Here is a 15,833-nt window from a genome sequence, read left to right as displayed (position 1 = left end):
CACTTAAAGCGCAACAAGAGACTGGTGCCATGAACAAAGAAAAAAACCCTTTCTCTCTAATGTGACAACAACAAATCAACGATTTTTCCATGAATGGAGTATTACGAGCTTCGGAGGACTTCATTTGGCCAATACTCAAGTGTTGTTGCCTGGCAGCCTGGGAACGGTAGCCCACTGAGACATGGGCAGGTCCTCGCACGGTCTCAGAGCTAGCTTATAAATTGTTCCTCTTCCAAAGCCTGTCGCAAACTGCTATTGGAAGCATTCAAACTTCAATTTTAGACTTCTTGAACCGCATCTTTATACACAACCAGGCAAGATGTCCTTCACCCGCCCAAGGGCACTTGCCACATCAGCGGCGAGTCCAGCATCCAAGGACCTGGCTCTGCCAGCGGACGCCGAAGACACCATCTCGGCCGTCTCATGGTCGCCAGCAGCCAACCACCTCGCAGCCGCGTCGTGGGACGGCAAGATGCGCGTCTACGACGTCGCGGCCGACGGAACCGGGCGAGGAGTCGCCATGCTCACAGCGGGAGGCCCTGTACTCAGCTGCGACTGGGCCAAGGTAAGTGCATGAGATTTTTCTCTAACCCCACACAACACACAGCATTCGCAAGAGAGAAGAAAACAGCCAAACGAATGTCCCCTATCTTATAGGTGAGTGAGCTCCCTTTTTTATCTTTTCGATGTTTTGCAACCCCCTCCGAGAGATGGAGATATGAGATGTAAAGACTAATGCTCTGAAACAGGACGGAAGCATGGCCCTCGCAGGAGGCGCCGATAAAAAATGCCACCTGTTGCATGTGGCGACGGGCCAGCAGACCGCGGTGGGCTCGCACGACGCGCCTATTCGCGGAGTGCGGTTCGTCGACGTGCCCGGGTCCAACGGCCCCGTTATCGCGTCCGGATCGTGGGACAAAACCGTCAAGTTCTGGGATGTTCGGCAGCCGAACCCGCTTGCGAGTCTCACTTGCGCCGAGCGGGTTTACGCCATGGACGCCAAGTCGCGGCTGCTCGTTATCGCTACGGCTGAGCGCCACGTCCACCTCGTCGACCTGCAGAACCCAACCGCCTTCATGCGGACTACACAGTCGCCGCTCAAGCACCAGACAAGGGCGGTGACAGCGTTCCCGGATGGCACCGGATGGGCCACGGCCAGTATAGAGGGCCGATGTGCGATTAACGCCGTGGATGAGAAGGATACCAGGTATTTACTTCCATTTTACTCATTCCCTCTCCTTCATATAAGTTCAATGTCGTGTTTCCTCGCTCGTCACATATTCAACCCCCCCCCACCTAACCTCGAACCCACAGCGTCAACTTTACCTTCCGCTGCCACCGCGAGCAGCCCGACGCCCAGCGCGTGACCAAAGTCTTCGCAGTCAACGACGTGCAGTTCCACCCCATCTACACGACGACCTTCAGCACGGCGGGCGCCGACGGCACCTACCACTTCTGGGACCGCATCGCCCACGCCCGCCTGAAGGGCTACCCTTCGGTGGGCGCCTCCATCACCACCTCGGCCTTCAACCGCGACGGCACGCTGTACGCGTATGCCGTCGGGTACGACTGGAGCCAGGGACATGCGACCAACAATCCGCAGTACCCCAATAAGTTGATGCTGCACTCGGTTAGTGAGGAAGACGCGAAGCCAAAGAAGAAGTAGGCCGGGAAAGGCAAAGGGAAAGGGAAAGGGAAAGGCGAGGGGGGTTTCTATGTCCTCGAGAAAGACTGGATGAGCGGGTGAAATGGGGAGTCGCCCCGGGCATGTTTGTTTTGTTGGCATTGGAAACGTGGTCTGAGAGAGACATTCACTGGCAATTTTGTATCACTGGAGGATCTCATTTGTCTATGAATGGTACGTGGACATCTCTTGGAGCCGGGGGGTTGGGATCACTGTGGGGCAGGACCGAAGGAGAACTGAATCAGCAGTATCAGAGTCTGAAGTGGTATATGTCAATATGTGAATATGGATCATCTATCTTAGGGAATAAGGCTAGGGTATCCGACGACCAACTCCTAGCCTACATAGGTGTTATTAACCTCTAGTCCATTGTGTCGCCTCTAAACTGCCTGAATCTGCAACTCCGCCACCAAGCAAGTGCTGAACCAAACATTTACATCGCAAACTCATTGTTCCAATTTGGCCCAAGCCTCATACACCTTATCCCTGATCGCCTCATGCCCCCTAGTCCTCGGATGGAAAGTCTTACCATAGTATGTAGGCACATACCACATATCTTCCTCCGAGACTAAATCCCCGTTAGCCAGCCGTAGAGTCGGATCCTTTGCCTTGGACATGGCCATGTAACACAGTGCCATCTCGCCCCAGTCTCCGGATCTCTGGGCCGCGTCAAGGCACGACGCCGGGTCAACCAGACTCGATCTCGGGTCCAGAGTGTCGCGTTCCTGTAAATCCCGCTTCGTCCCGTTCCTCGCGTTATCTGGGGCCCCAACCAGAAAAAACCACGTATCCAGCCTCCCATAATCCGGCTCTTTTACACTGGGCTCGCAAAATCGATATCCTTCAAACGCCTCGTCGTAATCCACAAATAGTACCTTATCCGTCGCGTACCTCGAGTTCACCAGCCTAACCGTATTCTCGAGATTCCTATTGACCGCAAGCACCAGTTGATTCATCCTCTTCCTCAACTCCCTCTTGAGCTTCGGCCCCCTCCACCACACACCAAGACTCATCTCGTCACATTCCTCCGTGCTCTCGTCGAAAAAGCGCGCGTACCCCACAGCCGTGATCTTGAACCAAGGTTTCCTTTCCCAATACACGGCGTCAAGGAGCGCCTCGATAAGAACCTGCATGCGCGTTTCAAAATCGGTGTTCCCCAGCCTATCAACGGCGTGTTGCAGGGCCGTAGAGCAGGTCCCCGAATAAAAATTGTAAAAGCGGAAAATACACGCGTTCATTACTTCGAAGAAGCCTAGGTCGTTGCCGCCGACGGACAGGAGCACAAAGTCGAGCGGGAGCGAGGTGTTGAGGCGGTCGATTTGCGAATCGCTGCGTCCGGATAGGATGTCCTCTGTGGTCGAGCCCGTGCAGGAGAGGAAATGAAACGATGTGCCGTTGTTGTCGTTGCCCGGGGAAGACGATAGGTCTGAGAAGATCAGTTGCGGGTAGGCGTGCTGGCCTTGCCGGCAGTTGTTTTCGTTGCCATCGATGCCGGTACCGATGCCGGCGCTGTAGGAGTCGCCGAGGGCAGCGAAGCCAGCGCCTCTTTGGTGTTTGAGGTGAGATAGGATGGGTGCCGGCCCATCGTGGGATTTGTCGTTGGTTTTTGCTAACACATTCTGGGACTCGGAACCATATTGAAAAGACCAAATGGAGACATGGGGAAGCGCCCAGCCGGCGGCCGCGCTGAGCGACGCTGAGAAAACTACGGTGTCACAAAGTCGCATGGTGGTCGCCGTTGAAATCAACCCCTCAAGGCGACAGCTTGTTTCTCAGGATGGACCATGTCAGGTGTTGGGGGGCTTGAAAGAGAATAAGTCCGACACGGGAGAGGAGGTTATACGAGTGGTGTGTAGGTCACGAAGGATTCTTGTTGATCATGAGGGTAGCTGATAGTGGCTTCCTGGTGGCGATCATGCGCACCAATGAGGTGAGTACATGCATGTAAGACGGTGCTTGATTCAGCCGATTCAGCTAATAGAAACGACGTGACTTCGACCCAGTGAGGTATGAAGGTCTAGTGTAGAGTAAGTTGCCCACGAGCTCCAGGAGGCTTGATCATAACCTTGGTTATAATTTAACATACCGATTGGTGATACCATCGTGGACACAAAGACCATTATCCTTGAGTTTGGGATGTGGCATTCAGGGATCTTGAATTAACACTTGGAATACTAAGCTGCTACCAGATAAGCAACAACTTTTCCAAGTGCTTCCTGCCCTCTGCGCTTCCTCCATGCAGTGGATTCCACCCGACCGTCTGATTGGGGAACAGCTTGAAGCGCAAACTCTGTATGTAAGCGAGGAATAGGAGATAGAGCTGGACAAGCTGTTCACCGGCATCGACTGGAATCCTCGAAGCGACGTAGATATCTTGGGCAGTCCCCCACGTCGCTGCGAACCGGGCGAGGCAGGGCACGGAATATGAGGATGTGCGCTCGTCTCGACTTAACTCTAGAAGTTTTCAGCTTTTCATCGTGGTGGTACTGTCACCTAACTGGCTCACTGACTTTCTCAATTCTCAATTACCTTGCCGTCCACCCTGAATACAGAGGACGTGGCGTCGCGACCATGTTGGTAGAGAACGGATTTGCCGCCGCGGGGAAGATGATGTCGACATCGTCATGCTCGCTTCCCAGGCATGCCTTGGGGCATATAAGAGGCTTGGGTCTGAGATGCTAAATCATCTCATCAAGGATGACTCCAAACTTGGGGGCAAAGTTGAGTTCGGGACATACTTTCTGAACGAAAATCCAAGACAGAGGTGTAAGGACTGAAATGATAGCAATACGGACGAAGGAAACGGATATCTGCGGGGCTTTTCTGGTCGAATCTCAGCCGTCGCATCTACGACAGATGAGCTGCTGCGAGGAAGTTGATATCGTGGTGCGAAACCAGCCTGAACAGCTTCGAGCGTCGTGTACTACTATCATTGCCATGAACCCACGTCACATCCTGCCTTGTCATGGCTATGTAGGAATGCGCGCTTGGGGATTTAGAGACCTGATCTTGTAGACTGAAGCGCTGATTGACGACCATCGGATGTCTCGACCATACCAGCGAAGCCTTATCAAAGGTCGCCCTGGCTTGCACTAGTCTATTGAGACGAATGGAATGGCAATATACCAACGAGCCGCAAGGCGGATCCCGAAAGCACTGTCTGGCCGCGTCATAAACCGCTGGGACGGTCAAGTTATCCTAATAACCTTGAAGTTTGAAGTCTAACGGGGCTTGCAGACAAATGGACTTGAAAAGGACCCCAATTTTTACTTTGTTGTGGTGACGTCGATTTAGGAACCCCGCGATGAACGTCATAGCCTGGCAGGCAGATGACATAGCGCTTAGCCCACTCGGGACGAACCACGGTGAAATCTAGCCCTTGATGGCGGGGCAGACCTGGAGACCAATTTTACACATACGTTTGTAGGATCATCTCACTTGCTCACAACTCTTGTATCCCTGAAAAAAGCTTAGCAGCAGGTTTCGAAACGCCTTATTATGCTCTCATAGTAAAGAAAATAACCCAGCGCCGTGGGAACCCGCAGGAGCAGTTGAAATAGCATCCTAGTCCAGTGTTGGGGGAGGAGGGAGGGGGAGATTATTTCTTGGTTGCAAGGTCGTTTGTACGACTTACGCCATACGCCATGGGCGATTAGATCCAGCTTTGGGAAGGTAGGGTAGACGTCACTCCTTCCCAGGCGGGAGCACACCAGGGAATACGAGCTTCATAACTCTTCCGAGCCCGCCCAGTTGCACTCGGGCTCTCTTGATCATCATTCTATGCTTTTGGACTGGAACCAAGAACCAGCCCTCTATTTGAGACACATCATTTGACGACGTGAAGGCTTAGCAAACTCTTACTCTCTGCAGAAATAACCAAGTCTACCAATCACACACTCAATATGGAGACTGTGAACAACATGGCGGCCGCGGCGGCCAAGGCCGTTTGGGGAGAGAACAAAACGACGGATGCGCGAGAGCCTCTGTCGGGGGAGCAGGGCAATACGGCGGCGGGCGAACCGTTTGACAAGGGCAACTTGGACAGTGGTATGAATCACATCCATCTTATCGTTAAGAACGTCACGACGGACACGGTGACTAACTTCCTCAACACAGAGCCGAAAGACCAGGCTGTACTGAACATGCCCACCACGAAACCCTCGACGGACACCAACACCTCTTCTACTCGCACGGATCCTACTACGTCAACCCACAACACCTCCTCATTGGATCCCACCACCACCAATCCTATCAGCCCTGTCACCAGCGAGATGACGCATCGTCCAAAGGACACAACGTCAGACACGACAGACACGGCCTCCGCCGCCACCTTCGCTAAGGAGTCTGGCAGAGCTGCCGAGTCGGACAAAGTACCCGACAACCCGTCAACTGACTTCAAGGCCAAGTCCGATGTCCCCGTGGACTCGACCAAGGGTCAAAATGACGTGCGTGATCCGGAGGACCCACAAACCAATCCCAAGAACGCACCCACCGACGTCGACAATACGGGCGATGGCCCCAACGAGGCTCAGAAACTCGAAGGTGCCGGCCCCAAGCCTCTCGAAACCATCGCCAAGGAGAAGGGCGGCGATGCTGGCCAATCTGGTGGCGCCGGAGGCGCTGATAAAGGTGTCGGTGAGAAGGACGAGTCGGGTCCCGGTGCTCCGAGTACGGGTGAAGGTACCGGGGAGGAGTACGTGAAGAGTAGCGGGTTGAAGGCTGACGGAGGTGATTTTGATGCGACCAAGCCGGGCGCTGGGAGGGAAGCTGATCGTTAGTGAAGCCGCCATCTCCCATAATACACTAAATTTCACGCTAACTTTAGATCTCAGGTCTGCTCGAAAAGAAGGGTATTCACAAGGAGAAGCCTGACACGAAGCCTGATGAGGGAGCTGACTCCGCTGCCAGCGGCTCACACGATGCTGTGGATGAGGCGGGTAAGAAGAAGAGTACCTTGGCCAAGATCAAGGAGAAATTGCACCATAAGAAGGGCGAATAAACAGCAAATGTTGTGTTCAGGTACGAGGAAATCAGACTTATCGTGTGTGGATGTCAAGGGTGGTTGCATTAGGTAGTTTCTGTAACAATGACAGCTATGAAGCAAGGGCATCAGCTGCCCGTCTTCTACATAACTCGTGACATTTGCCAACATAGCGCAGAAGATGAATGCGCAAAACAGTAGGAACCCCCCCAGTAATTCATACATTTGTACAAATTTAATGATACATTATGCTGCCCTGAACCGCATGGTACTGAGCATTCCATAATTCTAGCTGTGCAGCATACGATGGTCTCGGTGTCGTATGACATCTGATGTAGTGACTTTCAGTACTGATCAAGTTACTTTAGTGAAAGCCTTCAGTCCCTTTACACATTTCTCACATCATATTCAATTTGTGTCGTCTAATCCGTCCACAGAATATAGTAGCAGGGAATGTTGCCTTTTGCCCATGGACACGTGAGGTACAGTGCCGGAGTCCTGTACCGTTATAATAACAGTGATTGACAATAATGGCGGGGTTTAACTTGGTGGCGGCATCTGATTCGCAGCATTTCAGTCGCTTGATGAATCCAAGTGAGGCACTCAGATCTGGTAACTGATATAAGAGATAGTAGTGATGAGGGACCTTGGAGACACCTTGCCACAATATAAACAAAAGTATGTACGTATATGGTGGAGGCTGTAGAACAACATAGAAAGTGCACCTTTTGGAGTACTACCGGATATGGATATTGACTGGATTGTTCGAGTGCCTTGAGATTTGTATTGTAGTCAATTATCAGCGGACGGGGAATTTGCTTAGAGTTTACCGCCAACCCACACATGAATCCCACTCTACCAGTCTGCAAGCCATGACTATGTGACAACGCCTCAACACAAGCGCAGTTTCAGTCTTCTCCACAACTGATTGCAGTTTACTGAAGCTGGCTTGATAATGCCTCATAGTTGAGAACTACCCCTATATGCGATGATATGCACACGCAAAAGTCCAGCGACGTCGTCTCTAGATCACGATGAAAGTCGCCCCCCGGTCCTTAGTAGCTGCGAAGATGCAAGCTCTCTTCGGCCCTTTGCTCGGCTAGTTGTGAGTGGAACGAACTCGAAACGCACAGAAGAAGAAGAAGAAGAAGAAGTAGTATTCTATGCGGTTGGGTAACAAGCTTTTGGGGAGTGTTGCATTTTTGCATCTTGGCCATGTGGGATTCGGCAAAGATAGGTGTTCCATTGCCTGGGTCAAATGTATCAAGCTTGCCCCTATGTGTTCAGGTACTTCATTCAACCGTGACCCACTAACTAGTCCAACATGGGTTGAACACGAATCGTATGCCAACGATGTCTTTGCTGTCTTCACCCGTGGCTCGTTCGGTCTGGACGCCTATGATAGTGATGTCTCGTCTTGCAGGTCGGGGTTATCCATGTTGGTTCGGCCCGCTGTTGGTAATGTTGACGGACAATCTTTTATACCTCATAAATCACATGAACAGTGGTAAAGCTGAGGTAAGCAGACGGCAAGACGCGATGTAGATGTTGGCCCAATATCTGGTGATAGGGCTTCCGGGTTGAAGGCATAGACCTGGTTACATAGACGGCATCGCCCGGAGCAGCTCCCTCTCATCATGTTATTTTGAGTAACGTCCAATGAAATTGACAAGGCTCAGCTCCCTTCTCAGATGCTCCTCATGGTCCCGCACCAACCCACGAGGTGTGCGTGTGTAGGTGCTTATTACCCGCAGCATGAGATGGATACAAGAGCGTCGACAACGTCGTAACAAGACGACAACACATTCTAGACGAACCATATTCAGGATATCTTCAGCGAGTAGCATGCATATGCGGCGGTAATTCAGAGCAATGGTCACTTAGCTTTGCAACCTTATGTCTTCAGGCGAGAACAAAAGTAGGCTGAATGTGTGGAGAGGGTCGCGTCGCCAACGAACGATATGCACACGCGACCCCTCCCTACTAATGTACCCCAGAGTCAAGTGGATATTCTTTTATGCGACCACTCAGGTGTAAATGGCTGATTTGGGCGTGCGATCATGCCATGTAACAGGCGGCAACTCCTCACTCCACAATGACGACGCATGGGCGGCGTATACCCAGAAGTCGAGACTTGGAGGTCTCGGCGGTAGGATAAATTGGGCTGAGACAAGACATTCGCAGTATTGGAATCAACATGTCTCTTAACCAAGGGAAATTCGAGCCGGGCCGGGAACCGCTCAACGTTGATACCAAATGTTTCGGGATGTTTGGAATGTCTAACACCACGTCGAGGCCTATTTCGGCGGACCGATTCTGTGTAACCATCACAAGTACTCTCTACCTTTGCTTTGGTACAGATGGTTGTACTTCCATGGTAAGTGTATTCGAAGGTCCGGGTTGTTGCCGTGCTGGATATCTTCCGGCTGTAAGGCAATCTGATAATGGCACTGTGTCCATCTTCAATGGGTTCAACGTGTAGCGAGATATCATTTGTCTCCACTTCCTTCCTCCACCAACCCGCCTGCTCGGAACTAATTCCCAGCAATAAGGGTCGGCTAGGAAGAAAAGTATCGCATAGGTCCGCATAGGTGCAAGGGGTCGGTCTGTCTTGTCGTTCGTATCCGTGGCAATTGAGGAGAGACAGCCGTCATAATGGGCCAAAAGTGAAGCCCTCCAACCTACATTTCCTCCTCCCCCTTAGCTTCCAGCTTGCACACTATCTCTTCAACTAGTCGATTAGAGAATTTCCGCGTAAGATAGAAAGAACATAACCTTCTCCTCTGGTCCGCCGGCTGCGTTGCAGCCATTGGATTTTAGGATAAATCCGACTTGTTACACCAACCTTCCTGCCCGACTCGGCCCAGACACACATTCAAGATAAACATGGTAAACGAAGGCGGGAATGAGGCACAGTTCGGCGTTGCCGGCTCGCCGATGATAGGGATTTGGCTCACCGGCCGAGTTCCAGATCCAAGGGTAGTGAGCATATCGCATTTTTCTCCCTGGTCCCAGTACCACGGTAAGAAGGAATGCGTTAATGATGAACAAGCTGTCGCAATTTTTCGTGCTGACAAGACTTCCTCCGATTGATGGATTACGTGGTCTGTACCTTATCTTGGAAGGAGGAGGAAGCGATGAGACTTGCTTGCTCTTTGCTGCTTTGGACTGTGATGGCACCCAAGTCACCACGCCAGGATGATGCGAGGTGTGAGGAATGGAACATGATCGAAACGGAAGGCCTTGCAAGGCGAAGACAATTCCACGTGCCTCGTTCGCTGACTGCCACAGTGTTGCAAACTAACTACGCACTGAATTCCCATCCCCGCGTCAAAAGGAACCCCGTACGAAACGCTGCTTAGTGTATCGCCATGCCATGCAACCGCGGATCAAGTGGCGTCTATCTCCTGAGAAAGAGCACAACTTCTTCTCCCCCCAGCAGGAGTATTACAATATTTCGTCACTTGGCACTATGAAGACACAACAATTCAGAATCGTGTAGGTGGTTCAATATGCCTTGATCAATGGTACCGACCGGTCTATATCAAACGCAGCAAAGGGATGCCTTTTCTAATCCCCAAAGACGGTCCACACTTCGCTATTAATCAGAGCAAGTCGCAGTCGCATCCTCCCTGATTGCTGCTTTCACAGATGCCCCATCATGACAAGCCTGGCCTGTTGTGAGTTGCGGCTGCAGAAGAAATAAAAAATAAAAATTGCCTCTGTTCATATCTCATTCCAGGTTGTCGATGCAGAATTGCAGATTCGTGCGTTTCGAGTTTCAAGATTTCCTTTACCTACCTCTATGTCTGATTGTCAGAATATTTCCTTTTCGAATGAACGTCCAACTGACGCATGCAACCCATGTAACCCCTCGCCCAAGGCTTATCCTTTGCGTCCTGACATGGAAAACATCCCGGGAGTACGCCGCCACTCCTTATTGGTGGGCCATCATATGCACGATTCCGGCTTCGGTTCTCGATTACGACGCGGCCACCTATATCTTTCTCACGCCCGCCACAATTGCGGCCGACGGCCTGCCTCCTGGGGAGAGGGGCGATCCCACGAGCGTTTCTGAAACGTTGGGTGTCACCCCCAATATCCGTGGCATGGCGCACCGCGGAAGCACGCAATAGGTTCCCGTCCACCCCAGCGTTTTGAGAAGCAAACATCCAGCCAAGTGGGAGGCGATTGTCGCGCAAGACGTAGTACAATAAAGTCCAATAAAGCCGCGATCCGCGATTGGTCCGTCACCCCATTCTCCGGGGCTGTATGCACGATGCGGCATGCTGTGCAAACGACTCGGTGGAATGTATGCCACTTCATAGGAAGCCTGATTCGGCCAAAACCCTGCATCACGAACGAATTGAGTAAGCTTTTGATCTGATATCTTCATGGATTTGGTGCAGCGATAGGAACGCGCTCCCATTAAACGGCGTTCTTTGTCACCGTAGGGATTTACGCAGATCATCAAGCCTCAACCATAATAGAGTTGACCCTGCATCGCCGCCATTTGTTGCTCACGTAGAGCTACATACCTTACGATCTTTTCGTCCTCCCGCTCACGCGGCTCCACCACCAAACTCTTGTCGTACATCTCGTGCACATCCCCGGCAGCCTGCATGTTACTCAGAATGTAATCTTGCAGTTCTGATACCGGTTGCAAAGAATAAGGTGCATTTTGGTATTGCTGGATGTCACGAATCACTTCCGCCGTCTTGGCTCTTTTGGCAAAGTTGATGAGGTTAGTCTTCTTGATGATGGACGGGATACCATCCTCAATGAACGTCAAGTCGGTCAAGTAGACACCTGCAGCACGATTACCCAAGTTAGAAACCTGCGACGCAGACAGAAAACACACGGCCTGGGTATGAACACACCGAAAAAGGGAATACACGGCGGGTTCGCCGCGTGAAGTGCTTCTCGATATTCGCCAAAGTTTTTCGTGCTTGCCATCAGGCGTCTCATGGTCTCCAAGATGGCTTGAGTTCGAGCTGGAACCTGGTCCCATGTTCTCTTTAACCGCGCAATGGGCGCCGTGCCCAGAGCCGAAATAATGGATGTTAGTGTCGAAAAGTTGTTCAGGGTGCGGCATTTCTATAGATGGTCAGCATCAAGATTGACAAATCCCAATACAAATGTGGTTGCACGTACATCCGCCACTGATACGAAGTGCTTGATCACAACCACACGCTTCTTGACATCCATTTGTGCCAGAATCATCTCCGCGACCCAGTTCGTCATTTGATTAGAATGAAGGATAAGTGCCTTGACGTTCGGGGCTGGCTCGGGATCGTTCTCGCCAACCTTCTTTTGCCACGTCTTGTTGAGACATTCCGTCGGCTTGATCTTTCCGTAAAGCTTCGACTCTATCACCGTCAGTTGTCGAGCGAATTCCGTGACGTCTATATCCAGGAATTTGAGCTTCTTCATGTTCTTGGGCATGATGGGCTGCGGCACGTTGTTGGCCAATGTCTGGATCATACGCTTGGACGATGGATCCTTGCCACTGAGCCGCTGCTCCAACACAGACATCAACGGCCCTGACCCAGGTGTGTCGGTTGATTTTATCGTGTCTCTCGCGAACGTGAAGACGTCCCTTATCAACTGCTTGGATTCTTCATTGGATTCCTCCATCCAGAAGTTATCAAACCAATTCTTCAGAATATTGACCACCCTGAACCGAATGGGCTTCTGCTTTCTGTCCCGCCACATGTCAAAGTCGTGGTTACCCAGCCCGTCTGGTGGTTGTGTGTTGAACCTTTTGACAAGGAGCTCGAATAACTCGCGTGCCGTTGTGAACGACTTATACGTGAGGAGGAAAGTATTGTTAAAGCTAGAGTCCAATTTGTCGTGGCGTGTAAGCTGCTCCACCAATGCCAGGAGACTGCCTCCCTTGACCGTAGGTGGTGAGGATTTGTGGTCCCAGGATAGATCGGCCTCGTTGTCGAGCTGCAGATACAGAGGCGTCTCCTCGGGTTGTTGGATGGTGTTTTGTGGCGTAGCCTCGTCTCCCAGAATTTTCAATGCCTTGGACAGATTGCCCTGGTTTCTATAATTGTTAGGCGGCGCACCATCACCCTCAGTGTACGACTGCGACCCCTGGAGAGATGGTCTTGCGCCAAAGGTACGCGATTCTCCTCGTTGGTGTACGGGATTGTAAGGCATGGTTTCGTTTCTCCTTAGTTGCTCGCGCTGGAACGACTCTGGAACTCGTGGGCCACTCTGAGGCGAATCATCTACGACCTGCTCCAATAAGAGCTGCAGAGAGAAACCAATGTGCGACGAATTCTGCTCCAGCGCACGCGCACATTGCCTGACGTATTCTAGTCGATTTTCGAGCGATTCTCCGCGAACCTCGGCCCACTCGTCCCCTAGAGGGCCAGCTACAGCTTGGCAACCCAGTACCAAGTCCGACACATTGTCGTATAGACTCTGCTTGTAAGTGCTGAAATCAGCGACTGAAGGTGTCTGGAAGTTGTTCCTGAGAGCTGAGAGGTCGATCGACTCAATCATCGATATCCAGGGCTTAAACATTTCTAGTACTTTGCCCCCAGCTATGCAGACGTTGTTGCCCACCAACTCGTGCTTATAAGGTGTTACAATCTTCTCCGAGACGGTGAGATTCTTCTCCAGTTCCCTGATGCTGGAGACCAACATCCTCTTGTATTCGTCTAACCTCTCCAATAACTTTCCGTCGAGGACTGCGTTTGGCTCGATCAGGTTTTCTTCATCTTCCAGGAAATTCGATGTGATTGGATCTCGAGGACCCAGCCCATTGTTTTGCCAACTACCGCCTGTCGTACTTCCTATAACAAAGCCGGGAAACAGACGTGGTATCTCCTCGCCTCTTTGTTGCCTCGCGACTTCGACAAAGCTGAAGACACCCAAAAGTACGCCATCTGCTTCCTGCATGCACTTCTGAGCAGACTCCGCATTGGGCCAGTCTGTGGCGGCAATATGGGAAGAGATGACCAGTTTTGAGAATTTGGACATCATGTCGCGGAAGTGAGGGTACAAGGCCTTGTTCGTCGAAATGATGGACGGCTGTCCCGAGTGGTTGTCTGTTGTACCTGAGCCAGCTGCTAGAAGCAGACGCAGATGGTCAGAAATGTCTTCTGCTCGTGCAACATATTCAGCGCGGCTGTTGCTCGTAATGGCATCGCGGTATCGGTCGATCGCGCGCTTCATATTGGCTACAAGCAAATTCCAAGACAAGGGTGGTGTAGAGCCATCGTCGAAGAAGGACCGAGGGATCGTAGCGGCTTGCGGCAGATTGAAAGCTGTGCCAGTGAACGAGGTAGCCGAGGCGAGAGTTGGTATTTGGCCTGTACCTGTAGCCATGGAGACGTTGGTGTTGATAAACGTGTCAGTTCGATTGCGCGTGACTGGGGAAGCACCGTTCATGGAATCCATTGAGGGTGCAGGAGATATGCCGTTGTTCGCAAAACCGAGCCGGGCGCGCGAGGGCTGTATAATTGTGAATAAACTGTATCAAAGCAGTGATTACTGCACAACAAGTGAATGTAGTCCAAAAAAAAGTCACTTACCATGGAGCCTCGCGAGGCCATCATAATTGATTCACCGTCGAGCTCTGATGCCGAGGTCGCTTCTGAGTCTTCATCCTCGTCCTGTGTCAAGCCTCGCGCCATCATCTCAGGCGGCGGTCGCGTCTTTTCTGGCATGAATACGTTCATCCTATCTCGTGGACCACTTTCATTGGCAGATGTTGGTGATTCTAGGGGCAGCTCGGTGCTGCTCTCGCCAGTCATGGTGTTGTAGTAGAATAACCTGCCGTCGGGTGTCGCTTGAGGAATCCAGAAATCAGCGCCAGATTTTGCGCTGGAACCTATGCCCTCTAATGGGAGACCATTCAAATCCTCCTGATCTGACTCGTCATCTTCGTATTCCTCCTCGACATATTCGACTTGGTCCGCTTCCTCCTCTTCCTGCCCGAGTATATCCCCATTCTGTGCTGCGTCCGGGATCTCGTCTGGACTCGTAATGATCTGGCAGTAGTTACTTGGGAACCATCCTCGGACGCCATTGATGACGCCGTCCCACCAGCCGCTTTCCAGCTGAGTGATGACCTGAATCACGTCGCCTTCATGAAAGCTGAGACTTGTCCGGTCATCAGCCTCATAGTCGTAAAGCGCACGAACATATAAGGCACCTGGCGGTGCAGTGCCTATGATGCCGTTCATGGCGTATTTGCCGTCACCGTTGGAGTAATCCAACGACGCCGGCTCGGAGAGATCGATTGCGGAATCGGGATTGGCTTCGACGGGCTGGTACTGCCTGCGTGAACGTGTGTCGTTGATGCCCCTCTGTATCTGTGTAGCTGCCGGTACTGCACCCAGTGTCATGAGCATCGTGATGTCGGATGCGTCAAACGAGCGAGATGGAACAAGACCAGAGTCGCTATCAAGTCATGGCCCAGCACAAGGTCACACGCAAACAAACGGAAAAAAAAGGTTGCCAAACGAAAGCGCAAATGGCACAATCGGTCACTAAGGCTAACCGGGTATCTTGGAAAAAATGGCGAAGTGACAACCGTGGTGATGGCAGTCGAAGAAGTTGAACAAGCTGAAGAAGTCGTTACAAGGCGCGGCGATAGGGGCAGTGGCGCACGCGAGGTTACGAGTCGGAAATGGAAAAAATGCCCAGCTCTCCAACACTCCAGACGATCCAAAATGCTCACTATTCGTAGCAGGCGCTAGGAGTCGGAGCAAACTGAGGGCTGTCGCGAGCAACGATGTGAGTGGTTGGCCCGTTCTGCCTCTCTGGGCGGGTAAGAAAGGAAGACAAGTTCACTTTGCCGACAAGAATGGCTTGGTTCGTCTACTCCAGGCCTGGGCCCCGCTGATAGCTGAAAAGGTGGTTCCGCAATGTGGACGTTCAAACGCGATGAATTAGTTGGCTGGTGCGGGTGCGATGGGCACTGGTGGCAAGGGGGAAGGTATCTTGGGTTGGTAGGTGTGTCATTCGTCGTCTGCCAATTCCCCTTGTGTTATGGTCGTTGTCGGCGTCGTCACCAGCTCCCTGGGTCCTTTATTCTGCTGCGTTGACTGATATACTACCCCTCTTCTTTCGGGTTTTTTTTTGCGATTACCTGGGCAATCTAGCAATCTAGCCTGCCAAAATGGGGTAGTGGTGCGTGTTGAGTCC

At 51.8% G+C, this 15,833-nt stretch overlaps 5 protein-coding genes across 5 annotated transcripts; 3 read left to right on the top strand and 2 right to left on the bottom strand.

Annotated features, from left to right (window-relative positions):
* Window positions 1-319: 319 nt before the first annotated feature.
* Window positions 320-1,666, top strand: BCR38DRAFT_480862 (WD repeat domain-containing protein; the record flags this gene model as incomplete). The annotated part of the gene is made up of 3 exons (XM_040863316.1): window positions 320-565; window positions 750-1,207; window positions 1,315-1,666. 3 exons carry the CDS (start codon window positions 320-322, stop codon window positions 1,664-1,666), a joined length of 1,056 nt encoding a protein of 351 aa, XP_040719639.1.
* A 464-nt stretch (window positions 1,667-2,130) lies between these two features.
* On the bottom strand, window positions 2,131-3,411 carry BCR38DRAFT_454641 (SGNH hydrolase-type esterase domain-containing protein; the record flags this gene model as incomplete). The annotated part of the gene is made up of 2 exons (XM_040861718.1): window positions 2,131-3,229; window positions 3,299-3,411. The coding sequence occupies 2 exons, from the start codon at window positions 3,409-3,411 to the stop codon at window positions 2,131-2,133; spliced, it is 1,212 nt and encodes a 403-aa protein (XP_040719638.1).
* A 1,912-nt stretch (window positions 3,412-5,323) lies between these two features.
* BCR38DRAFT_90380 (uncharacterized protein) lies at window positions 5,324-6,746 on the top strand. The gene is made up of 3 exons (XM_040865747.1): window positions 5,324-5,731; window positions 5,810-6,457; window positions 6,517-6,746. Exons 1-3 carry the CDS (start codon window positions 5,587-5,589, stop codon window positions 6,681-6,683), a joined length of 960 nt encoding a protein of 319 aa, XP_040719637.1. The 5' UTR covers window positions 5,324-5,586; the 3' UTR covers window positions 6,684-6,746.
* Window positions 6,747-7,412: 666 nt separating this feature from the next.
* Window positions 7,413-8,611, top strand: BCR38DRAFT_419822 (uncharacterized protein). Its single transcript, XM_040859346.1, has one exon. The coding sequence runs from the start codon at window positions 7,829-7,831 to the stop codon at window positions 8,174-8,176; it is 348 nt and encodes a 115-aa protein (XP_040719636.1). The 5' UTR covers window positions 7,413-7,828; the 3' UTR covers window positions 8,177-8,611.
* Window positions 8,612-11,142: 2,531 nt separating this feature from the next.
* BCR38DRAFT_333667 (RasGEF domain-containing protein) lies at window positions 11,143-15,037 on the bottom strand (the record flags this gene model as incomplete). The annotated part of the gene is made up of 4 exons (XM_040855247.1): window positions 11,143-11,474; window positions 11,546-11,762; window positions 11,820-14,135; window positions 14,216-15,037. 4 exons carry the CDS (start codon window positions 15,035-15,037, stop codon window positions 11,143-11,145), a joined length of 3,687 nt encoding a protein of 1,228 aa, XP_040719635.1.
* Between the last annotated feature and the right edge of the window lie 796 nt (window positions 15,038-15,833).

Source organism: Pseudomassariella vexata, assembly GCF_002105095.1.
Source record: "Pseudomassariella vexata strain CBS 129021 chromosome Unknown BCR38scaffold_2, whole genome shotgun sequence".
In the NCBI taxonomy this organism is placed as follows: Eukaryota; Fungi; Ascomycota; class Sordariomycetes; order Amphisphaeriales; family Pseudomassariaceae; genus Pseudomassariella; species Pseudomassariella vexata.
The sequence above is the reverse complement of the archived record's forward strand: the minus strand, read 5'-3'. Positions and strand labels throughout refer to the sequence as shown.